The sequence below is a fragment of the Antedon mediterranea genome, chromosome 5 (assembly GCF_964355755.1).
Source record: "Antedon mediterranea chromosome 5, ecAntMedi1.1, whole genome shotgun sequence".
Classification (NCBI taxonomy): Eukaryota; Metazoa; Echinodermata; class Crinoidea; order Comatulida; family Antedonidae; genus Antedon; species Antedon mediterranea.
The window spans coordinates 17,552,087-17,578,683 of record NC_092674.1 but is presented as its reverse complement, the minus strand read 5'-3'; the positions used below and the strand labels follow the sequence as shown (position 1 = coordinate 17,578,683).

Here is a 26,597-nt window from a genome sequence, read left to right as displayed (position 1 = left end):
ACCGCAGAGAAATTTCGAAAAATGGCCAAATTTCGACCCATTTATTTTTTGACATAACTAGTTATGATCGCTCTATTAGATGATTTTAACACAATATATGTGCATAAATTATGGCAATATTATAGAATAATTACTAAATTTTAAAAATCGGGAATTTTTGCCATTTTTCGAAAAAAATTCCTATGGTCTCCCGCTGAAAAATTTTCGAAACTATGCAATTTTTCGACCCTTTTGTTTTTTGAAATAACTAGTTTATATGGCTCTATAAGATGATGTTAGCAAAATATATCTGTGAAAATGGCAACATTATAGCATAATTTTCGAATTTGGAAAAGTGGAAATTTTTGCCATTTTTCGAAAAAATTCCTATGGTACCCCGCAGTTTGCTATTTTTCGGAAAAAATTCCTATGGTCCTCCGCAGCGAAATTTTTGGAAAATATCCAAATGTTGACCCATTTATTTTTTTACATAACTAGTTGCTATGTCTCTATAAGTTGATGTTAGCACAATATATTTGCATAAATGGCAATATTATAGCATAATTATCGAATTTTCAAAAAGTGGAAATTTTGTCTATTTTTCGAAAAAAATTTCTATGGACCCCGCAGGGAAATTTCCGGAAAATGGCCAAATTTCAACCCTTTTATTTTTTGACATAAGTAGTTACTATGGCTCTATAAGATGTTAGCACAATATATTTGTATCAATGGCAATATTATAGCATAATTTTCGAATTTTAAAAAGTGGAAATTTTGGTTATTTCTCGAAAAAATTTCCTCTGGTCCCCGCAGGGAAATTGTCGGAAAATGGCAAAATTTCGATACTTTTATTTGTTGACATAACTAGTTACTATGGCTCTATAAGACGATGTTAACACAATATATGTGCATAAATGGATATATTATAGCCAAATTATTGAATTTTAAATGGTAGACATTTTGGTTATTTTTCGAAAAAATTCTTGTTGTCCCCCGACGGGAAATTTTCGGAAAATGGCCAAATTTCGACCCTTTTATTTTTTGACATAACTAGTTACTATGGCTCTATAAGAGGATGTTAGCACAATATATTTGCATTAATGGCAATATTATAGCATAATTATTTAATTTTAAAAAGTGGAAAATTTTGGCATTTTTCGATCCTTTTATTTTTTGACATAACTAGTAACTATGGCTCTATTAGATGATGTTAGCACAATATATGTGCATAAATGGCAATATTATAGCATAATTATTGAATTTTAAAAAGTTGAAATTTTGGTCATTTTTGCTAAAAATTCCTATGGTCCCCCGCGCTACAAATAACTCAATGTGTTCTGTAGAATTGGAACATGAGTTGTTCAATTCAATGGCCTAATTTGACCAATCAGAGCACTGAGAGCACTGATGACGTCACTAAAGTGTTCAAATTGTTGAACAATCAGAGCACTGGAAAGTGACGTAATTAATATCTGACTTCTCCACACATGTTTCACACATTCACAACAATGATAAGATTTTGCCAACAGACAACATCTTTTTACAAATTCTCTCGACTTAGTATTAAATTCATTTGAAAAAGATCTTCTAGTAGTAGCTGTATTTATGTCGAACGTGTGCTTGCATTTAAGGTAGGAGAAGAAGTTTATTTTATGCTATAAATTAGCATTTAAAAGTTTTGAAAATTGTTTGGCCTAGCTAGCCTAGCCAATGTCATGTTATGTATGACATATGTGGTAAGCCCCATGCCAGCCCCGCGAAACCAGTTGGCCTGCTCGTATTTGTCGTTATATGGTAGGCCTTTTTTTATTAGTAACAATAGGCCTAGAGATGCATTTGTTAGCCCATTCTACTATGGTGTTGTTATTTACATTGTTTGCACACTATAGGCTAGGCCCTAAAAAATGATGATAATTTATATTATTAATATTATTACAGTAGTATTAATATTATCATTTATTAGTTAGGCCTAGCTAAGCTATGTAAGGTACTACTATAGTATAGTTACTTTAGTACTACTACTAGCCTAGTAGTTTAGTATTATTAGCCCCTACTAGGCCTAGCTATATTAATTATTATTAACAAACAAAGGTAGGATTTTCTCTGTGCCACTCTTTTAGTTAGCCTAGATCTTTGTTTTCCAATGGGCCTGCTGCTACTGCTAGTGCTAGTATATTTTTAGGGCTCCCTTTTGGCCTAGACTTTTTTATTTATTTAATATTTTAACAATCCTACTACTAGTAGTAGTAAGTAGGCCTAGTTAGTAATTGTAATAGATGAATTTTTCGTTTAAAGTGAGCTATTCTTCAAAATTTAATTTTGATGCAAAAAATGTTAATATTAATTTTTTTAAATAGATTTTAACCCTAAATTTAAACAATATAAAACAATTAATCACCGTGGTATGACAAAACAAACTAAATAAAGCTATGTCTACCCTTCTATGATATAGAAAAACAATTTAACTTTTATAATGATTGTTTTGTATTATTATTGTAAGTGTAGGCTTCAACTCTTTGATCCAAATCATTCGTTTAATTAGACAATCAATTGTATTTGTGGATTTAGATAAGATTCTCAAATAACTTGATTGCATAAAAGAAAATGCTCTGAATCAAAGATTATACATTAATAAACAAAGACTATTCAATTACATCAAATTTATGTTGTAATGCTGCCTTTGTAAATTGTTTTTAATTTCGTAAAACAAAAAAACATTATTTATAATTCATAAAAGTGTGTAAAATAATATTTTCTTAATTCTTAATTCAGATAAGAAAATTAATTTGTTCTTAGTTGATTTGTTTTAATGCTACATTTGATTCATTTTATTGGTATTTTATTTACATTTAAAGTCTTGGTCTACTATTAATTATCACTTGAGAAATTTCAACCCACCGATATTTTATTTAGATCTAATTTTCTTATAAAATCTACAGCCATTTACTACAACTGCATGGTGCACAGTGGCATTATACGGTAACATTTTGTTTTATCATATATTTTAATTTACATTATATTCTTGCCTTTGATCAGTTTCTTTAGTTTTCTTAAGACCAACTTTTCAGCGAAGTGAAGATACACACCTGCTGCAGTAATATTATTTAACAAGACCAACCACAAGTGTCTAAATCCTGATGCTGTACTTCAAGATGCCTTGAAGGAGGTGTGAAGGGTGGACGGAAACACCAACAATGAATGTGATGTCTTGGGCTCTCTGGACACATCGCCTGCATACAGAACCCAGAAAAAACCAGTGCTAGATGATTAAGGTTAGAGTAGTTACCTTGCCAAGAGACTCCACTTCTTCTTTGGAATCTATTCGCCTTTACCTTAACAGGTTCAATCCAGGTATTACTGTTTATTTGGTATCCACTTAATCTTTAAACCTATCTATTTATTTTTTGAATTATTTAATCATTATGGATGTTTTTTTTTCTCTCAGGTGAGCGTGCTAGCAACTTACATTTCCAGGCTTACATGATATGAATGGACTTGTTCGATGGAACGCAAACCGGGCACTAGATGCTACCCAGTCTGGAGCACCCATCCTCCAGTACATATAGTGGGCTGCACCAGCGTGCTCTCAACAAACTAGCAAAGCAAATGATTGGAAAAAAAGTGTACAAAAGTTTTATCATCCCAAAAAAGTACACCGGAGGACTCATCGGAGTGGAGTACCTGTACAACCAGTCGAACAAAGTGCTCGAAACTCAATTTCCTGTCAAAACAGATACCATTTATGATGAAGACTTTGATGAAGAAATTTACACTTTTGATGTTGATGAAGGGTATGATGACAAGACTCAACCAGACTACAAACCACCTAAGCGTTGTTTTAAACCTCGAAATGCTAAAGAACCCTCACCACCCCAGCTGGAGCCCTTGCCTTCATGTGACGATAATGATGATGATGATGGTGAAGGAAAAGCAGCCCTTTTATGACACAGTGAGTTAAATTTGTATCATTAGCTTCTACCTCACGAATTTTGTTTCTGTTTTGAAATACAATGCACGAGTCTGATTATATATTTTGTTTTCATATTTTACAATTTAGGAACTTGAGGATTCCACTGGACCGGACAACATTCCAGGCTACGCCAAAGTTGAAGCCCTGGCAGACTACCTTATGCAGTTTAAGGAAGACAGTGGAGTGATAAGTCAAAGTCATGCTGAACATGTCGCAAAGTTGTGGAACAACCTGGATGCTTATGACAAAACCATTAAACGCAAAGCACGGCATCAAGATTACCTGACGAAAGGCAGGTTCAAGAAAAGTAAAACTACTTCCGTAATACCTGGTTTCGAAAGCACTCGACGGTAAGGCAGTTTCCAGCGTTTTTTACTTTGTTGCATGATGTGTCTTAAATCTAACTTGTTTCTTTGTTTTTTTTTAAAAAGATGCTTCTTAGGTCAGAACACCGGGCCAGCTCAGTGGCCGGACTGCAATCGATATACGGAGTGCATTATTACAAAACTATGTGAAGCGTATCCATCTACCGTATCTATCGAAGGTAAACGTTTCCAGCGCTGGCCGCTCATTACCAAAGGCTACAAGAACATTAGTCGGAAAGTGCTATCGAATGGACACCTGATGTTGTTTGCTAAGCTTCAGTTGATGGAGATAAATCGTACGACACTCATCCAGTGGTGAGTTTTTACTTGTTATTGATTGTTATTTTACGCTACAGTAAATACATTAAAGTTTTTAAATACTGTGTTTGATTTATTTTCAACAGGTACAACAGAACGTCAAAGAAGCAAGAGCGGCAAGTGTTGGAATCTGGCATCTCAGCAACAATACCCAAACTTGTCTCTGATAAAACCCTACTTGAACCTTTAACCAAGCCAGCGGTGCTAAACGTTCATACAAGCGCTCCATCTTTCACATTTGTCCTACCAAAAAACACTTCCGGCCTAGCGACTCTAGGAAACGGACCGTCGATCCCAGTTCCAGGCGAGATAGCAAAACCACCACCATCAGTCCCTGAGGCTAGCAGTACTCGGATTCCTAGAACTACCCTCTTGTACAGAAAACGAGTGGCTAAAGACATATCGGAAGGGAAACCGATCAAAATATACAAACCAAGAACGTCTGCGATTGTGTGCTCAAAGTGTAAGCAACCAAGATTAAATAAGAACTACACTCAGTACTATGGAAATTGGTATTGTGCTGCAACATCTGATGTGACTTTTAAAGAATGGAAATCGGCTATGGTTGCCATCCGTCGCCTTCGTCAAGAGAGGAAAAAAAAGCAGCAAAAAGAATGATTCCAAATGATTGTTGTAGCCATGGATAGTTTTTATACTGTTTCGTATATCTTCAATTTTTTGTTGTTCTGTGATTTTATATTCACTTTTTACAAAATATTTGTATTTTATGCAATTTGGCCATTGGGCCACCATATCTAATGGTATTCTGAATGTGCAGTAAAGTTAAGAAGAAGAATAATAAAAAAAAGTTTTTAATGCTGCCAAATCCAAAGAGCAATGATTAATGTTGTAAATTATTTTGTAATTTTTATAAATTACATTCAGTTTTAATTATTACATTATAATTTACATTATATCATTCATTGCACTTTGTATTTGAAGGTCCCAAGCCCTTACAAAAAAAGCAGAGGGGAAACTTTTGCAGTTGAGTGTACATTAAAGGGTGAATTCTATATTCTTGTCAAGACTATTTCCTTAGTAGTGTAAATTCTCAAATATTTTATATTTATTTCAAGAGCAATTCCACTACAATTCATTTTTATGTGAATCAAATAATTCATTCCACCAATTCTAATAATATATTTTGATAATAACTCATACTATAGAGGTTATTATCCAGTAACCTTTAGTTACTCCTCTTACAGTTACACATATCCTATGATAGGCTACAGTACCATGTGGCCTAGAAAAAAAGCCCCAGACAAAGTTAACGGTATTTTTGTCTCAATTTTTTTAAAAGGCTAACTTATCAAACTACTTGGAATATGGTTGGCCAATCAGAAGTCAGGGTGGGTTTTTAAATAGTTACATAGTAACATAATTATATATACAATTTTGATTGACACTTGTTCACACCCTAAAAACACAACAAAAAACAACGTCTCGTCATATTAAAAGAACTAAGAATTAATACAACATACATATTGTAGTCGAATTTACCGTGTTTTAAAAAACAAAATTCATGTACTGTAGTACAAGGATTTTTCGAAAATTGGATAAAAAAAATGTCGACTTTCTCGACTTTTACCAAAAAATTTAAGTCTTATTATTCTATTATTTAATATTTTTATTCATTTAATACATCGATCATGTGATAAACCCCTAAAATTGACAGTTTTTAGTATGCCGGTATTCAAAACAACCTCCTAGATTCTTGGGTCCCATTGGCCAATTGTCTAGTTTCCTCATTATCTAATGACCCAGTCCAATTCAGTTTTAATGACCCCACATGGCTCTGTCCATTTCTTGTCCATTTCTTTTTGCGTTCTTTACCGTTCCGAGTGAGAAGATTGAGCTGTACCCTCCGCGCTACAAATAACTCAATGTGTTCTGTAGAATTGGAACATGAGTTGTTCAATTCAATGGCCTAATTTGACCAATCAGAGCACTGAGAGCACTGATGACGTCACTAAAGTGTTCAAATTGTTGAACAATCAGAGCACTGGAAAGTGACGTAATTAATATCTGACTTCTCCACACATGTTTCACACATTCACAACAATGATAAGATTTTGCCAACAGACAACATCTTTTTACAAATTCTCTCGACTTAGTATTAAATTCATTTGAAAAAGATCTTCTAGTAGTAGCTGTATTTATGTCGAACGTGTGCTTGCATTTAAGGTAGGAGAAGAAGTTTATTTTATGCTATAAATTAGCATTTAAAAGTTTTGAAAATTGTTTGGCCTAGTTAGCCTAGCCAATGTCATGTTATGTATGACATATGTGGTAAGCCCCATGCCAGCCCCGCGAAACCAGTTGGCCTGCTCGTATTTGTCGTTATATGGTAGGCCTTTTTTTATTAGTAACAATAGGCCTAGAGATGCATTTGTTAGCCCATTCTACTATGGTGTTGTTGTAATGGATCGGAAAGCTTCCGAAGTTTCTTATATCTACATTATTGGTGGCGCAATATATTGCATTGCATTGCTATTGTTCACTACTGGTATTCGCGGGCGTATTTGCATATCAGGTGAATGATTATATTGAATAGGCTGCGTGAGCGTTGGTTCTGCAGAAGTTGTTTTAGTTGTTGTCTGAGTAAGACATGTTATATACTGTATTTCTTTAAAGTGTGGATTCTCGCCAATACTGTGAGTAGATATTTTCTATACAACAACCATAATGTTTTACAGTATTACTCCATGTGCATAACCGAGTTAAGTTGTTATCGTTCATTATTTGTAATGACCATGAATTCACTGTTTAATAATTTCTCTTTGATATACAGCTTTGTCTTATTAGATAGCATACATGTTGAAGTTAGTTGTATAACATACCATGTTGAAGTTAATTGGATAACTTACCAGGTTGACGTGATTAGTAGTATGAAATTGGTGTATTGGATCCAGGTATAAGTTCGTTAAATGTTATATACAGTAATACTAATTGATAATTAGTGAAGTGACCATATTGTAGTAAGCTTGCTTGTGATTGTTTTTATTGTTGAATTATATTACACTGTTGATGCATAATAATTATGACGTTGTTTTATACAGGGTTTGTTGTTCCTGTTTGTTGTTCCTGTTTAGAAAAATAAACGATACAGAGTAAATACAGCCTCATTTTGCGTATTGTTTCGTTGCATGGGATACATGGCTTCACAAACCAAACCTTAATGGTCTAAACCTAGCAAATCAATATTAAGGATTCCCGAACCACGACAAATTGGCGTCACGGACAGGATGGATGCAACGTTTCAAGCATTCCTGAAGGAGGATTGCCTTGTGTATTTTCAACAATTGTTTTACCAAACCCTGGATCGTGCATAAGACAAGGAGTATTGGACAGATAAGATTAATTAACTTAATTTAATTTTAGAACGGAAGGTGTATGGTTTTATATAATAATATTACAGAATCTTTGTTTCGATGGACATGCATATCAGTAGTGAACAATAGCAATGCAATGCAATATATTGCGCCACCAATAATGTAGATATAAGAAACTTCGGAAGCTTTCCGATCCATTACAATTTCCCCGCTTGGATGCCCTTTTGACCCAAAAGGAGCGAAACAAATTTATTTTTTAAGAGTGGACATGGGTAAGCGATATCGATTTTTGTGAACACCTTTTGTAAAACGAGATGATCGCCTTGGAATTACTCTCGAATCATCACGCTCAACATCTATTGATTGATCAGAATTCACATCTACAACAATCTTAAAACTTTCAACATCATCATCCGATTCAGACTCACAACTTTCATCTTTATAATTTACATCCACTTCTAGACCATCATACGGCAACCACTCATTCCAATCAAAATGTACCAGTTCTTCCACCACACTCCTAGGATCCGATCGCAATCGTCTGCGGTTAACATAATTCAAAGGACCCCCAACTGCAGAGCGGATACCAAAAACGTCTGCTTCTTTGTTAATAGTCTCAACAATATACGAGTGCTCCTCGAACTTATTGGCCAATTTATGTCTAGTATTAAAATGTCTTCGACGAAGTAAAACCCGATCACCAATTTCTAATATTTCCGTCGGAGAACAAGACTTATAACGATGCTCTTCTTTAGCTGCTGCTGATTTGACTCTACGTGAAACCACTTCATATGCCCTCTTCATGAGATCAGCTTCTTTAGTCAAATAATCCTCAGACCAATCTTGCTCCGCACCTCCAATAAAGTGATCTAATGGAATTAATGGTTCACGACCAAACATAAGAAGATACGGTGTTACACCTGTAACGGTATGAGGGGTGGAATTATACATAAACACAATATGCTGCAGCAATTCGGGCCATTTGCGTCGATCTTTCGGGCTTAAAGAACGCAATAAACTGCATAAGGTCTTGTTGAAACGTTCGCACTGCCCATTACCTGCAGGCCAATACGCTGTAGTGCGAGATTTTGTCATGCCATAAAGACTACATATACCTTGAATAATTTTACCCTCAAAGGATCTACCTTGATCCGAATGTAACCGTGCTGGCACACCATAGTGGGAAAACCAATTATCTCTCAATACACGAGCCACTGTATCAGCCGTCTGATCTTTACATGGGACCGCTAGTGAAAACTTACTAAACACATCAGTCATAACAAGAATGTCTTCATAGCCTCCCTTTCCACGATCCATCTTTAAGAAATCTATAGCAAGAATCTCTTCGGGACGAAAGGCTAGAATATGACGAAGAGGGGGTTTGACCGTTGGAGTAGGGACTTTACTAGATACACAACTAAAACACTTGGAAATATGCGTACGTACATCACCATTCATACCTGGCCAGAAACATCGACGCTTTAGAAGTTGTATAGTCCGTTGAACTCCTTGATGAGCCCATTTATCATGACATAAATCTATAAAAAGATTGCGCAAATTAGTAGGCACTAACAATTGATGAATTTTACCATGGATATCCTCATTGATCTCTCTATACAGAACTCCACAAATCTCTCTATAACTTGTCCACTGTCTCAACCAGCCCAACATTCTAGAATTATCTGTATTGTAGCGGTCACCAGGACACCATTTTTCCATCCATAATTTCCAGATTTCTCCCAATTCCCTATCTTTCTTCTGACATTCTGCCAACTGCTCATGGGAGTATGAAGGAAAAATAGACAATGCTTTGTTAATATTACGTGATGATTGATCAATTTCAATACATGGTTTACACTTATTAATTGAGGGATGAGAATCAACATATATATTAAGACATGAAGCGATAACTCCTAGATCCGACTTAAAATCCGTACACACACTAATCGGACGACGACTTAAAGTATCGGCACATTTGTTGCTAGAACCTGGCTTATATTTGATTTCAATATCGAACATAGCTAACTGAGAGACCCATCTCATTTCTGTAGCGCCAAGCTTTGCAGTTTTTAAATGCGCTAAAGGATTATGATCAGTAAAAATGGTAACCTTTGAACCCTGAATGTAAGAAGCGAATTTATCCACCACTGCCCATTTTAGCCCCAACAACTCTAACTTAAAACTCGATAAATCAGGGTATCGGCATTCAGCACCACGAAGACTTCTACTTGCATAAGCAATTGGATGAAGAGAACCATTAGACTCCTGCAACAAGCAAGCACCTAAACCTTTCAAACTGGCATCTACTTCAATAACAAATGGTTCATCAAATTTGGGATATACAAGAACTGGGGGTTTAGTTAAAGCATTTTTTAATTCAACAAATGCGGCTTCTTCAATTTCAGTCCAACGAAAACTGTGGGCCTTCCCCGCTTGTGTGTCAGACAACCGGGTTACCAAATGCAAGGGCGCAGCAATTTTGGCATAATTACAAATAAACTTTCGATAGTATGAAGAGAGTCCCAGAAATGATTTAAGTTCAGTAATACTTTTTGGCGTTGGCCAGGTCAGTATCTTTTCTATTTTCCCATAGTCTACAGCAACTCCAGCAGATGAGATAACATGACCCAAATAGGTTACCTCCGTCTTAAAGAAATCGCACTTCTTCCCCTTAACCTTTAACCCATACTTATACAATCTGGACAACACATTTTCTAATCTAGATAAATGTTGTTTAAACGAAGAAGAAAATATCAAAATGTCATCCAAGTACAACACAATCTGAGTCAAATTCATGTCGCCTAATACATATTCCATTACACGTTGAAATGTTCCCGGGCTATTAGACAGACCCTGCGGCATACGAACAAATTCATACAGTCCCCAAGGAACCCTAAATGCAGTTTTATTAATAGATTCGTCTGCCATTATAATTTGGAAAAATCCATGAGATAAATCTAAGGTAGAAAAATAACAAGACCCAGTGAGTACTTCTAGAACCTCATCAATGCGTGGTAGGGGAAATGAATCTTTCAACGTTTGGAAATTCAACTTCCTATAATCAACGCACATGCGCAAAGACCCGTCTTTCTTTTTGACCAACACAATGGGACTTGCAAATTCGCTTTTGGACGGCCTAATTATTCCTTGGTCCAACATTTCTTGTAACATAGACTTAACACTTGATATAGAATGAGGAGGAATACGACGATATGGTAGTCTAATTGGAGTTTCATCTTTTAAATTGATAACATGAGGAATAACATCACACTTCCCAACATCAAAACCACTATGAGAAAAAACATGATTATATTTAGACAATAGGTTAGTCACTTGTTGAGTTTCCACACAATCAAGGTTACCGTTGATAATTACCCCAGGCGGTAACTGCTGGCTCTCAGAATTTAACTCAGTACCACAAAAAGAATTAGAATAAGAGTGATTAATGTCATATAACTTACGCACAGAACCGACGGATACAAGTCGACTTTGGGTGTGGTCACTAAACTTACAATCATCAATATCAGATTTTACACTACCGTCAACAATTTCTGAATGTGAATCACAAGGAATAGTAACATCAGAATGTTGCAAAGAAACTAAGATACTTGATTCATCCTCATCTACTTGCAAAAGAATTTCAGCCTTTCTATTCCATGGAGCATCAACATGAGTAGCGGTTACATGTGAAAGATCACGTAATAAATGGAACCCTTGTAATTCGCGTAAAATGTTACACCCAATCAAAACAGGATATTCATTACTATGATTAGTTACAGTGACAGCATCTGAAACTACCAAAAAACTACCAGTTAACTTTTGTTCACCTATAACAATGGGAATTTCTACATATCCTTCGATTGGAACCTCCACCCCACAAACACCGATAACATTCATGAAAAGCCCATTAACAGATCCCAGCTCTCCAACAATTGACTTTAATTGCTTATTATAGACCGATGACGGAATTATTGAAGCTTCAGCCCCTGTATCCAAGATACAACCTAACTCAGTTGAGCCTATTCTAAGGATAGTACATGGACTTCTGGCTACTAATTTATCTACTAAAACAACATCGGAACATTTCAAGGATTGGACGTTAGACATATTTCCATTATTGTCCGTGGCAACAACAGGGATATGAACTTCACGTTCAACATTACCAGTTGGAATTGGATGATTGGTTTGTGACTTAGAAACAGTATTAATTATATCCTGAGTAGGCGTATCTGAAGCACTACGTTGGATACCCGGAGTATTAGAATTACTACTACGATTCTTATGTGGACATGCATATGAATAATGACCTCTTCCTCTACAAAACCAACACAACCCAGAAGGTATTTCACAATCAGATTTGGTATGACCATTTTTACCGCAATTGTAACATTTTAAAGGACCTGTAGAATGTTGATTAAACTTAGGTGGACTAGATATAAATTGGGAACGCTGAATTTCGCTAATTTGTTTCTTTAATGCTTGCAATTCTCGCTTTACTTCTGATAGTTCTGAGGGCCGTTCATTACATTCTACGCCATGTGCACGCGGATTTGTCCTAACAATATCAACTTTATACAACTCAAGAACTTCTTCGCGCATATCAAAAAAAGATTTTCCTCTAAAAGCTAGCTCAATGCGACGTAATTCACGCTTAACTGTAGGATCACGAACACCGTCCACTAAACGCTGCTTTAAAGTAGTATCTTGAAGATGTCTCAAAGCGGATTGCTCAGAGGGATAAGACGCTTCGACAAGTTGGGAGTACAGTTTCATTAAAGAAAGGCTATATTCAGCCAAAGTTTCACCCGGTAACAATTGCCTAGAATAAAATGCTGAACTATATGATGCAACAGAATCCTCTGATTTAAAAGCGAGTTCTAAAATTCTTATAGCCGCTTTCACATTCTTCCCATTTTCACACATACTCATACTGCATTTAACCTCATCCTTCGCACAACCACCAAGATGACTAATCAGGGTATCGTATCGATCATCATCGCCCAACGAATAATGATCACAATAAATTCGAAAATCTTCAAGCCATTCTTTTAACGTAATGTCCCCGGGAGATCTTGGAACACCCTTAAATTTTACTAACTTAATCGGAGGAGCTTTCTGAACCGAAACGCCTTTTAAAACATTAGTTAATGCCGCAATCATATCATTAACGCCATCGCCGCTTGCAGTTGCTTCAGATTTAGATTGGCCTAGCGACATTGCAGAAGGTGAATTTGTGACAATATTATAGTAACTATAAATACTTTAAACACTACAATAAACAGAGCTTCAATACAAAAAACAAGTATCGTAAATGTAATACAAAAGTAACAATATTTCATATAAGGTAAGTATAAGCATCAATTCACAATATCATCTTAAATAAAAACACACGCATATCAGGTGAATGATTATATTGAATAGGCTGCGTGAGCGTTGGTTCTGCAGAAGTTGTTTTAGTTGTTGTCTGAGTAAGACATGTTATATACTGTATTTCTTTAAAGTGTGGATTCTCGCCAATACTGTGAGTAGATATTTTCTATACAACAACCATAATGTTTTACAGTATTACTCCATGTGCATAACCGAGTTAAGTTGTTATCGTTCATTATTTGTAATGACCATGAATTCACTGTTTAATAATTTCTCTTTGATATACAGCTTTGTCTTATTAGATAGCATACATGTTGAAGTTAGTTGTATAACATACCATGTTGAAGTTAATTGGATAACTTACCAGGTTGACGTGATTAGTAGTATGAAATTGGTGTATTGGATCCAGGTATAAGTTCGTTAAATGTTATATACAGTAATACTAATTGATAATTAGTGAAGTGACCATATTGTAGTAAGCTTGCTTGTGATTGTTTTTATTGTTGAATTATATTACACTGTTGATGCATAATAATTATGACGTTGTTTTATACAGGGTTTGTTGTTCCTGTTTGTTGTTCCTGTTTAGAAAAATAAACGATACAGAGTAAATACAGCCTCATTTTGCGTATTGTTTCGTTGCATGGGATACATGGCTTCACAAACCAAACCTTAATGGTCTAAACCTAGCAAATCAATATTAAGGATTCCCGAACCACGACATTGTTATTTACATTGTTTGCACACTATAGGCTAGGCCCTAAAAAATGATGATAATTTATATTATTAATATTATTACAGTAGTATTAATATTATCATTTATTAGTTAGGCCTAGCTAAGCTATGTAAGGTACTACTATAGTATAGTTACTTTAGTACTACTACTAGCCTAGTAGTTTAGTATTATTAGCCCCTACTAGGCCTAGCTATATTAATTATTATTAACAAACAAAGGTAGGATTTTCTCTGTGCCACTCTTTTAGTTAGCCTAGATCTTTGTTTTCCAATGGGCCTGCTGCTACTGCTAGTGCTAGTATATTTTTAGGGCTCCCTTTTGGCCTAGACTTTTTTATTTATTTAATATTTTAACAATCCTACTACTAGTAGTAGTAAGTAGGCCTAGTTAGTAATTGTAATAGATGAATTTTTCGTTTAAAGTGAGCTATTCTTCAAAATTTAATTTTGATGCAAAAAATGTTAATATTAATTTTTTTAAATAGATTTTAACCCTAAATTTAAACAATATAAAACAATTAATCACCGTGGTATGACAAAACAAACTAAATAAAGCTATGTCTACCCTTCTATGATATAGAAAAACAATTTAACTTTTATAATGATTGTTTTGTATTATTATTGTAAGTGTAGGCTTCAACTCTTTGATCCAAATCATTCGTTTAATTAGACAATCAATTGTATTTGTGGATTTAGATAAGATTCTCAAATAACTTGATTGCATAAAAGAAAATGCTCTGAATCAAAGATTATACATTAATAAACAAAGACTATTCAATTACATCAAATTTATGTTGTAATGCTGCCTTTGTAAATTGTTTTTAATTTCGTAAAACAAAAAAACATTATTTATAATTCATAAAAGTGTGTATAATAATATTTTCTTAATTCTTAATTCAGATAAGAAAATTAATTTGTTCTTAGTTGATTTGTTTTAATGCTACATTTGATTCATTTTATTGGTATTTTATTTACATTTAAAGTCTTGGTCTACTATTAATTATCACTTGAGAAATTTCAACCCACCGATATTTTATTTAGATCTAATTTTCTTATAAAATCTACAGCCATTTACTACAACTGCATGGTGCACAGTGGCATTATACGGTAACATTTTGTTTTATCATATATTTTAATTTACATTATATTCTTGCCTTTGATCAGTTTCTTTAGTTTTCTTAAGACCAACTTTTCAGCGAAGTGAAGATACACACCTGCTGCAGTAATATTATTTAACAAGACCAACCACAAGTGTCTAAATCCTGATGCTGTACTTCAAGATGCCTTGAAGGAGGTGTGAAGGGTGGACGGAAACACCAACAATGAATGTGATGTCTTGGGCTCTCTGGACACATCGCCTGCATACAGAACCCAGAAAAAACCAGTGCTAGATGATTAAGGTTAGAGTAGTTACCTTGCCAAGAGACTCCACTTCTTCTTTGGAATCTATTCGCCTTTACCTTAACAGGTTCAATCCAGGTATTACTGTTTATTTGGTATCCACTTAATCTTTAAACCTATCTATTTATTTTTTGAATTATTTAATCATTATGGATGTTTTTTTTTCTCTCAGGTGAGCGTGCTAGCAACTTACATTTCCAGGCTTACATGATATGAATGGACTTGTTCGATGGAACGCAAACCGGGCACTAGATGCTACCCAGTCTGGAGCACCCATCCTCCAGTACATATAGTGGGCTGCACCAGCGTGCTCTCAACAAACTAGCAAAGCAAATGATTGGAAAAAAAGTGTACAAAAGTTTTATCATCCCAAAAAAGTACACCGGAGGACTCATCGGAGTGGAGTACCTGTACAACCAGTCGAACAAAGTGCTCGAAACTCAATTTCCTGTCAAAACAGATACCATTTATGATGAAGACTTTGATGAAGAAATTTACACTTTTGATGTTGATGAAGGGTATGATGACAAGACTCAACCAGACTACAAACCACCTAAGCGTTGTTTTAAACCTCGAAATGCTAAAGAACCCTCACCACCCCAGCTGGAGCCCTTGCCTTCATGTGACGATAATGATGATGATGATGGTGAAGGAAAAGCAGCCCTTTTATGACACAGTGAGTTAAATTTGTATCATTAGCTTCTACCTCACGAATTTTGTTTCTGTTTTGAAATACAATGCACGAGTCTGATTATATATTTTGTTTTCATATTTTACAATTTAGGAACTTGAGGATTCCACTGGACCGGACAACATTCCAGGCTACGCCAAAGTTGAAGCCCTGGCAGACTACCTTATGCAGTTTAAGGAAGACAGTGGAGTGATAAGTCAAAGTCATGCTGAACATGTCGCAAAGTTGTGGAACAACCTGGATGCTTATGACAAAACCATTAAACGCAAAGCACGGCATCAAGATTACCTGACGAAAGGCAGGTTCAAGAAAAGTAAAACTACTTCCGTAATACCTGGTTTCGAAAGCACTCGACGGTAAGGCAGTTTCCAGCGTTTTTTACTTTGTTGCATGATGTGTCTTAAATCTAACTTGTTTCTTTGTTTTTTTTTAAAAAGATGCTTCTTAGGTCAGAACACCGGGCCAGCTCAGTGGCCGGACTGCAATCGATATACGGAGTGCATTATTACAAAACTATGTGAAGCGTATCCATCTACCGTATCTATCGAAGGTAAACGTTTCCAGCGCTGGCCGCTCATTACCAAAGGCTACAAGAACATTAGTCGGAAAGTGCTATCGAATGGACACCTGATGTTGTTTGCTAAGCTTCAGTTGATGGAGATAAATCGTACGACACTCATCCAGTGGTGAGTTTTTACTTGTTATTGATTGTTATTTTACGCTACAGTAAATACATTAAAGTTTTTAAATACTGTGTTTGATTTATTTTCAACAGGTACAACAGAACGTCAAAGAAGCAAGAGCGGCAAGTGTTGGAATCTGGCATCTCAGCAACAATACCCAAACTTGTCTCTGATAAAACCCTACTTGAACCTTTAACCAAGCCAGCGGTGCTAAACGTTCATACAAGCGCTCCATCTTTCACATTTGTCCTACCAAAAAACACTTCCGGCCTAGCGACTCTAGGAAACGGACCGTCGATCCCAGTTCCAGGCGAGATAGCAAAACCACCACCATCAGTCCCTGAGGCTAGCAGTACTCGGATTCCTAGAACTACCCTCTTGTACAGAAAACGAGTGGCTAAAGACATATCGGAAGGGAAACCGATCAAAATATACAAACCAAGAACGTCTGCGATTGTGTGCTCAAAGTGTAAGCAACCAAGATTAAATAAGAACTACACTCAGTACTATGGAAATTGGTATTGTGCTGCAACATCTGATGTGACTTTTAAAGAATGGAAATCGGCTATGGTTGCCATCCGTCGCCTTCGTCAAGAGAGGAAAAAAAAGCAGCAAAAAGAATGATTCCAAATGATTGTTGTAGCCATGGATAATTTTTATACTGTTTCGTATATCTTCAATTTTTTGTTGTTCTGTGATTTTATATTCACTTTTTACAAAATATTTGTATTTTATGCAATTTGGCCATTGGGCCACCATATCTAATGGTATTCTGAATGTGCAGTAAAGTTAAGAAGAAGAATAATAAAAAAAAGTTTTTAATGCTGCCAAATCCAAAGAGCAATGATTAATGTTGTAAATTATTTTGTAATTTTTATAAATTACATTCAGTTTTAATTATTACATTATAATTTACATTATATCATTCATTGCACTTTGTATTTGAAGGTCCCAAGCCCTTACAAAAAAAGCAGAGGGGAAACTTTTGCAGTTGAGTGTACATTAAAGGGTGAATTCTATATTCTTGTCAAGACTATTTCCTTAGTAGTGTAAATTCTCAAATATTTTATATTTATTTCAAGAGCAATTCCACTACAATTCATTTTTATGTGAATCAAATAATTCATTCCACCAATTCTGATAATATATTTTGATAATAACTCATACTATAGAGGTTATTATCCAGTAACCTTTAGTTACTCCTCTTACAGTTACACATATCCTATGATAGGCTACAGTACCATGTGGCCTAGAAAAAAAGCCCCAGACAAAGTTAACGGTAATTTTGTCTCAATTTTTTTAAAAGGCTAACTTATCAAACTACTTGGAATATGGTTGGCCAATCAGAAGTCAGGGTGGGTTTTTAAATAGTTACATAGTAACATAATTATATATACAATTTTGATTGACACTTGTTCACACCCTAAAAACACAACAAAAAACAACGTCTCGTCATATTAAAAGAACTAAGAATTAATACAACATACATATTGTAGTCGAATTTACCGTGTTTTAAAAAACAAAATTCATGTACTGTAGTACAAGGATTTTTCGAAAATTGGATAAAAAAAATGTCGACTTTCTCGACTTTTACCAAAAAATTTAAGTCTTATTATTCTATTATTTAATATTTTTATTCATTTAATACATCGATCATGTGATAAACCCCTAAAATTGACAGTTTTTAGTATGCCGGTATTCAAAACAACCTCCTAGATTCTTGGGTCCCATTGGCCAATTGTCTAGTTTCCTCATTATCTAATGACCCAGTCCAATTCAGTTTTAATGACCCCATATGGCTCTGTCCATTTCTTGTCCATTTCTTTTTGCGTTCTTTACCGTTCCGAGTGAGAAGATTGAGCTGTACCCTTTGCGCAGGAAAAGTTTCGAAAAATGGCCAAATTTCGACCCTTTTATTTTTTGATATAACTAGTAACTATGGCTCTATAAGATGATGTTAGCACAATATATGTGCATAAATGGCAATATTATAGCCTAATTACTGAAGTTTAAAGGTGGAAATTTGGTTATTTTTCGAAAAAAATTCCTGTAGGCCCCCGCAGGAAAATTTTCCAAAAATGTCAAAATTGGGACGCTTTTATTTTTTGATATAACTAGTTACTATGGCTCTATAAGATGATAAATGGCAATATTATAGCATAATTTTCGAATTTTAAAAAGTGGAAATTTTTGCCATTTTTCGAAAAAATTCCTATGGTGTCCCCCAGGAAAACTTTTGAAAAATGGCAAAATTTTAACCCTTTTATTTTTTGACACATAACTAGTTACTATGGCTCTATAAGGTGATGTTAGCACAATATATTTGCAAAATTGGCAATATTATAGCATAATTTTTGAATTTTAAAAAGTGGAAATTGTTTCCATTTTTCAATAAAATTCCGATGGTCCGCCGCATGAAAATTTTCGAAAATGGCCAAATTTCGACACTTTTGTTTTTTGACATAACTAGTTGTGATGGCTCTATAAGATGATGTTAGCACAATGTGCATAAATGGCAATATTATAGCATAATGATTGAATTTTAAACGGTTGAAATTTTGGTTATTTTTCGAAAAAATTCCTTTGGTCCCCCGGAGGAAAATTTTCGAAAAATGGCCAAATTTCGAACCTTTTATTTTATCGACATAACTAGTAACTATGGAAAATTTTGTCTATTTTTCGAAAAAAATTTATATGGACCACGCAGGGAAATTTCCGGAAAATGGCCAAATTTCAACCCTTTTATTTTTTGACATAACTAGTTACTATGGCTCTATAAGATCATGTTAGCACAATATATTTGCATAAATGATATTATAGCATAATTTTCGAATTTTAAAAAGTGTAAATATTTGCCTTTTTCAAAAAAATTCCTATGGTCCCCCGTAGGAAAATTTTCGAATAATGGCCAAATTTCGACCCTTTTATTTTTTGACATAACTAGTAACTATGGCTCTATAAGATGATGTTAGCAAAATATATGTGTATAAATGGCAATATTATAGCATAATTTTTTTATTTTAAAAGGTGGAAATTGTTTCCATTTTTCAATAAAATTTCTATGGTCCCCCGCAGGAAAATTTTCGAAAAATTGTCAAATTTCAACCCTTTTATTTTTTGACATAACTAGTTGCTATGACTCTATAAGATGATGTTAACACAATATATGTGCATAAATGGCAATATTATAACATAATTATTGAATTTGAAAAAGTGGAAAATTGTGCCATTTTTCGAAAAAATTCATATAGTCCCCGCAGGAAAATTTTCGAAATATAGTCAAATATCGACCCTTTTATTTTTTGACATAACTAGTTGCTATGGCTCTATAAGATGATGTTAGCACAATATATGTGCATAAATGGCAATATCATAACATAATTTTGGAATTTTAGAAAGTGGAAATTTTGGCCATTTTTCGAAAAAATTCCTATGGAAAATGTTCGAAAAATGGCAAAATTTTGACCCTTTTATTTTTTGACATAACTAGTTACTATGGCTTTATAAGGTGATGTTAGCACAATATATTTGCAAAATGGCAATATTATAGTATAATTTTTGAATTTTAAAAAGTGGAAATTGTTTCCATTTTTCAATAAAATTCCGATGGTCCCCGCAGGAAAATTTTCGAAAATGGCCGAATTTCGACACTTTTGTTTTTTGACATAACTAGTTGCTATGGCTCTATAAGATGATGTTAGCACAATATATGTGAATAAATGGCAATATTATAGCATAATTATTGAATTTTAAAAAGTGGAAATTTTGGCCATTTTTGAAAAAAATTCCTATGGCCCCCGCAGGAAAATTTTCGAAAAATGGCCAAATTTCGACCCTTTTATTTTTTGATAGCCAAATTTCGACCCTTTTATTTTTTGACATAACTCGTTACTATGGCTTTATAAGATGATGTTAACACAATATAGGTGAATAAATGGCAATATTATAGCCTAATTATTGAATTTTAAATGGTGGACACTTTGGTTAATGTTAGAAAAATATATCTGTATAAATGGAAACCTTATAGCATAATTTTCGAATTTTGAAAAGTGGAAATTTTTGCCATTTTTCGAATAAAATTCCTAAGGTTTCCCCGCAGGGAAATTTTCGGAAAAAATCCAAATTTCGACCCTTTTATTTTTTGACATAACTAGTTACTATGGCTTTATAAGGTGATGTTAGCACAATATATTTGCAAAATGGCAATATTATAGTATAATTTTTGAATTTTAAAAAGTGGAAATTGTTTCCATTTTTCAATAAAATTCCGATGGTCCCCGCAGGAAAATTTTCGAAAATGGCCGAATTTCGACACTTTTGTTTTTTGACATAACTAGTTGCTATGGCTCTATAAGATGATGTTAGCACAATATATGTGAATAAATGGCAATATTATAGCATAATTATATAATTTTAAAAAGTGGAAATTTTGGCCATTTTTGAAAAAAATTCCTATGGCCCCCGCAGGAAAATTTTCGAAAAATGGCCAAATTTCGACCCTTTTATTTTTTGATAGCCAAATTTCGACCCTTTTATTTTTTGACATAACTCGTTACTATGGCTTTATAAGATGATGTTAACACAATATAGGTGAATAAATGGCAATATTATAGCCTAATTATTGAATTTTAAATGGTGGACACTTTGGTTAATGTTAGCAAAATATATCTGTATAAATGGCAACCTTATAGCATAATTTTCGAATTTTGAAAAGTGGAAATTTTTGCCATTTTTCGAATAAAATTCCTAAGGTTTCCCCGCAGGGAAATTTTCGGAAAAAATCCAAATTTCGACCCTTTTAATTTTTTACATAACTGGTTACTATGGCTCTACAAGATGATGTTAGCACAATATATTTGCATAAATTGCAATTTATTATTATAGCATAATTATTGAATTTTAAAAATTGAAAATTTTTTCCATTTTTCGACCCTTTTGTTTTTTGACATAACTAGTTGCTATGGCTCTATTAGATGATGTTAGCACAATATATGTGAAAAGTTTTATCGACATGCTCAAAATGGTTTAAAACGTTTTCAAACACGATATTAAACTATTGTGTGCAATTTGATGTTTTTTGTGTGAAAAGTTTTATCGAAATGCACAACATTTTCTAAAACGTCTCTAAATGCGATTTGAAGCTATTTTGTGCACTTTGATGTTTTTGTGTGAAAAGTTTTATCGAAATGCTCAAAATGCTCTAAAACGGTTTTAAATGTGATTTTAAGCACTTTGATGTTTTTGTGTAAACAAGTTTCATCGAAATGCACAAAATGGTCTAAAACGTCTCCAATTGCGATTTAAAGATATTCTAAACACTTTGGTCTTTTTCTGTTAACAAATTTTTTCGAAATGCACAAAATGGTCCAAAACGTCTCCAAATGCAATTTGAAGCTATTCTAAGCACTTCGATGTTTTTATGTTAACAAGTTTTTTCGAAATGCACAAAATGGTCTGAAACGTCTCCAAATGCGATTTGAAGATATTCTGTGCACTTTGATGTTTTTGTGTGAAAAGTTTTATCAACATCCTCAAAATTGTCTAAAACGTTTTCAAACACGATATTAAGCTATTTTGTGCAATTTCATGTTTTTGTGTGAAAAGTTTTATCGAAATGCACAAAATGGTCTAAAACGTCTCTAAAATGCGATTTGAAGCTATTTTGTACACTTTGATGTTTTTGTGTGAAAAGTTTTATCGAAATGCTCAAAATGCTCTAAAACGGATTTAAATGTCATTTTAAGCACTTTGATGTTTTTGTGTAACCAAGTTTCATCGAAAATCACAAAATGGTCTAAAACGTCTCCAAATGCGATTTGAAGCTATTCTGTGCACTTTGATGTTTTTGTGTCAAAAGTTTTATCGACATGCTCAAAATGGTCTAAAACGTCTTCAAACACGATATTAAGCTATTTTGTGCAATTTGATGTTTTTTTGTGTGAACAGTTTTATCGAAATGCACAAAATTGTCTGAAACGTCTCTAAAATGCGATTTGAAGCTATTGTGTGCACTTTGATGTTTTTGTGTGAAAAGTTTTATCGAAAGGCTCAAAATGGTTTAAAACGGTTTCAGATGTGATTTTATGCACTTTGATATTTTTGTGTAACCAAGTTTCATCGAAATGCACAAAACGGTCTAAAACGTCTCCAAATGCGATTTGAAGCTATTTTGTGCACTTTGATATTTGTGTGTGAAAAGTTTTATCGAAATGCTCAAAATGCTCTAAAACGGGTTTAAATGCGATTTTAAGCACTTTGATGTTTTTGTGTAACCAAGTTTCATCGAAATGCACATAATGGTTTAAAACGTCTCCAAATGCGATTTGAAGATATTCTAAGCACTTTGGTCTTTTTATGTTAACACATTTTTTCGAAATGCACAAAATGGTCCAAAACGTCTCTAAATGCGATTTGAAGCTATTTTGTACACTTTGATGTTTTTGTGTGAAAAGTTTTATCGAAATGCTCAAAATGCTCTAAAACGGATTTAAATGTGATTTTAAGCACTTTGATGTTTTTGTGTAACCAAGTTTCATCGAAAATCACAAAATGGTCTAAAACGTCTCCAAATGCGATTTGAAGCTATTCGGTGCAGTTTGATGTTTTTGTGTCAAAAGTTTTATCGACATGCTCAAAATGGTCTAAAACGTCTTCAAACACGATATTAAGCTATTTTGTGCAATTTCATGTTTTTGTGTGAAAAGTTTTATCGAAATGCACAAAATGGTCTAAAACGTCTCTAAATGCGATTTGAAGCTATTTTGTACACTTTGATGTTTTTGTGTGAAAAGTTTTATCGAAATGCTCAAAATGCTCTAAAACGGATTTAAATGTGATTTTAAGCACTTTGATGTTTTTGTGTAACCAAGTTTCATCGAAAATCACAAAATGGTCTAAAACGTCTCCAAATGCGATTTGAAGCTATTCGGTGCACTTTGATGTTTTTGTGTCAAAAGTTTTATCGACATGCTCAAAATGGTCAAAACGTCTTCAAACACGATATTAAGCTATTTTGTGCAATTTGATGTTTTTTTGTGTGAACAGTTTTATCGAAATGCACAAAATTGTCTAAAACGTCTCTAAAATTCGATTTGAAGCTATTTTGTGCACTTTGATGTTTTTGTGTGAAAAGTTTTATCGAAAGACTCAAAATGGTGTAAAACGGTTTCAGATGTGATTTTATGCACTTTGATGTTTTTGTGTAACCAAGTTTCATCGAAATGCACAAAACGGTCTAAAACGTCTCCAAATGCGATTTGAAGCTATTTTGTGCACTTTGATATTTGTGTGTGAAAAGTTTTATCGAAATGCTCAAAATGCTCTAAAACGGTTTTAAATGCGATTTTAAGCACTTTGATGTTTTTGTGTAACCAAGTTTCATCGAAATGCACATAATGGTCTAAAACGTCTCCAAATGAAATTTGAAGCCATTCTGTACACTTTGATATTTTGTGTGAAAAAATGTTGTCGAAATGCTCAAAATGGTCAAAAACGCTTTCAAATACGATATTAATCTAGTTTGTGCACTTTGATATTTGTGTGTGAAAAGTTTTATCGAAATGCTCAAAATGGTCTAAAACGGTTTCAAATGTGATTTTAAGCACTTTGATGTTTTTGTGTAACCAAGTTTCATCGAAATTCACAAAATGGTCTAAAACGTCTCCAAATGCGATTTGAAACATTTCTAAGCACTTTGGTGTTTTTATGTTAACAAGTTTTTTCGAAAATCACAAAATGGTCTAAAACGTCTCCAAATGCGATTTGAAGCTATTCTGTGCACTTTGATGTTTTTGTGTGAAAAGTTTTATCGACATGCTCAAAATTGTTTAAAACGTTTTCAAACATGATATTAAGCTATTTTGTGCAATTTGGCGATTTGAAGCTATTTTGTACACTTTGATGTTTTTGTGTGAAAAGTTTTATCGACATGCTCAAAATTGTTTAAAACTTTTTCAAACACGATATTAAGCTATTTTGTGCAATTTGGCGATTTGAAGCTATTTTGTACACTTTGATGTTTTTGTGTGAAAAGTTTTATCGAAATGCTCAAAATGGTCTAAAACGGTTTCAAATGTGATTTTAAGCATTTTGAAGTTTTTGTGTAACCAAGTTTCATCGAAATGCACAAAATGGTCTAAAACGTCTCCAATTGCGATTTGATGCATTTCTAAGCACTTTGGTGTTTTTATGTTAAAAAGTTTTTTCGAAAATCACAAAATGGTCTAAAACGTCTCCAAATGCGATTTGAAGCTATTCTGTGCACTTTGATGTTTTTGTGTGAAAAGTTTTATCGACATGCTCAAAATGGTTTAAAACATTTTCAAACACGATATTAAGCTATTTTGTGCAATTTGATGTTTTTGTGTGAAAAGTTTTATCGAAATGCACAAAATGGTCTAAAACGTCTCTAAATGCGATTTGAAGCTATTTTGTACACTTTGATGTTTTTGTGTGAAAAGTTTTAACGAAATGCTCAAAATGGTCTAAAACGGTTTAAAATGTGATTTTAAGCACTTTGAAGTTTTTGTGTAACCAAGTTTCATCGAAATGCATAAAATGGTCTAAAACGTCTCCAAATGCAATTTGAAGCTATTTTGTACACTTTGATGTTTTTGTGTGAAAAGTTTTAACGAAATGCTCAAAATGGTCTAAAACGGTTTAAAATGTGATTTTAACCACTTTGAAGTTTTTGTGTAACCAAGTTTCATCGAAATGCATAAAATGGTCTAAAACGTCTCCAAATGCGATTTGAAGCACTTTGGTGTTTTTATGTTAAAAAGTTTCATCGAAATGCACATAATGGTAAAAAATGTCTCCAAATGCGATTTGAAGATATTCTAAGCACTTTGGTCTTTTTATGGTAACAAGTTTTTTTCGAAATGCACAAAGTGGTCTAAAACGTCTCCAAATGCGATTTGAAGCTATTCTGTGCACTTTGATGTTTTTGTGTGAAAAGTTTGATCGACATGCTCAAAATGGTTTAAAACGATTTCAAACACGGTATTGAAATGTCTAAAACACGATTTCAAACACGGTATTAAGCTATTTTGTGCAATTTCATGTTTTTGTGTGAAAAGTTTTATCGAAATGCACAAAATCGTCTAAAACGTCTCTAAATGCGATTTGAACCTATTTTGTACACTTTGATGTTTTTGTGTGAACAGTTTTATCGAAATGCTCAAAATGTTCTAAAACGGTTTTAAATGTGATTTTAAGCACTTTGATGTTTTTGTGTAACCAAGTTTCATCGAAATGCACAAAATGGTCTAAAACGTCTCCAAATGCTAATTGAAGATATTTTAAACACTTTGGTCTCTTTATGTTAACAAGCATTTCAAAGCACTTCGGTGTTTTTATGTTAAAAGTTTTTTCGAAAATCACAAAATGGTGTAAAACGTCTCCAAATGCAATTTGAAGCTATTCTGTACACCTTGATATTTTGTGTAACCAAGTTTCATCGAAATGCACAAAATGGTCTAAAACGTCTCCAAATGCGATTTGAAGCATTTCTAAGCACTTTGGTGTTATGTTAAAAAGTTTTTTCGAAAATCACAAAATGGTCTAAAACGTCTCCAAATGCGATTTGAAGCTATTCTAAGAACTTCGATGTTTTTATGTTAACAAGTTTTTTCGAAATGAACAAAATGGTCTAAAACGTCTCCAAATGCGATTTTAAGCTATTCTGTGCACTTTGATGTTTTTGTGTGAAAAGTTTTATCGAATTGCTCAAAATGCTCTAAAACGGTTTTAAAT

The 26,597-nt window shown here is 33.7% G+C and overlaps 2 protein-coding genes across 3 annotated transcripts; both read left to right on the top strand.

Moving 5' to 3' along the window:
* Positions 1-1,305: 1,305 nt before the first annotated feature.
* Positions 1,306-5,645, top strand: LOC140048646 (uncharacterized). The gene is made up of 4 exons (XM_072093409.1): positions 1,306-1,610; positions 3,016-4,299; positions 4,381-4,629; positions 4,719-5,645. The coding sequence occupies exons 2-4, from the start codon at positions 4,109-4,111 to the stop codon at positions 5,248-5,250; spliced, it is 972 nt and encodes a 323-aa protein (XP_071949510.1). The 5' UTR covers positions 1,306-1,610; positions 3,016-4,108; the 3' UTR covers positions 5,251-5,645.
* Positions 5,646-6,334: 689 nt separating this feature from the next.
* On the top strand, positions 6,335-17,863 carry LOC140048645 (uncharacterized). Of its 2 annotated transcripts, XM_072093408.1 has the most exons (4): positions 6,335-6,816; positions 15,234-16,517; positions 16,599-16,847; positions 16,937-17,863. In XM_072093408.1, the coding sequence occupies exons 2-4, from the start codon at positions 16,327-16,329 to the stop codon at positions 17,466-17,468; spliced, it is 972 nt and encodes a 323-aa protein (XP_071949509.1). In that variant the 5' UTR covers positions 6,335-6,816; positions 15,234-16,326; the 3' UTR covers positions 17,469-17,863. The 2 variants fall into 2 exon arrangements, with proteins under 2 accessions (XP_071949509.1, XP_071949508.1); XM_072093407.1 differs by lacking the exon at positions 6,335-6,816 and having other exon boundaries at positions 14,081-16,517.
* Positions 17,864-26,597: the final 8,734 nt, after the last annotated feature.

What these genes read in the sequence shown, in the direction of transcription:
- LOC140048646 (XM_072093409.1), top strand. Translation starts at nt 4,109, where the DNA reads ATGCAGTTTAAGGAAGACAGTGGAGTGATAAGTCAAAGTCATGCTGAA. An exon ending in GGTTTCGAAAGCACTCGACG is followed by an intron (nt 4,300 to 4,380) that starts GTAAGGCAGTTT and finishes TTTTTTAAAAAG; the next exon opens with ATGCTTCTTAGGTCAGAACA. An exon ending in CGTACGACACTCATCCAGTG is followed by an intron (nt 4,630 to 4,718) that starts GTGAGTTTTTAC and finishes TATTTTCAACAG; the next exon opens with GTACAACAGAACGTCAAAGA.
- LOC140048645 (XM_072093408.1), top strand. Translation starts at nt 16,327, where the DNA reads ATGCAGTTTAAGGAAGACAGTGGAGTGATAAGTCAAAGTCATGCTGAA. An exon ending in GGTTTCGAAAGCACTCGACG is followed by an intron (nt 16,518 to 16,598) that starts GTAAGGCAGTTT and finishes TTTTTTAAAAAG; the next exon opens with ATGCTTCTTAGGTCAGAACA. An exon ending in CGTACGACACTCATCCAGTG is followed by an intron (nt 16,848 to 16,936) that starts GTGAGTTTTTAC and finishes TATTTTCAACAG; the next exon opens with GTACAACAGAACGTCAAAGA.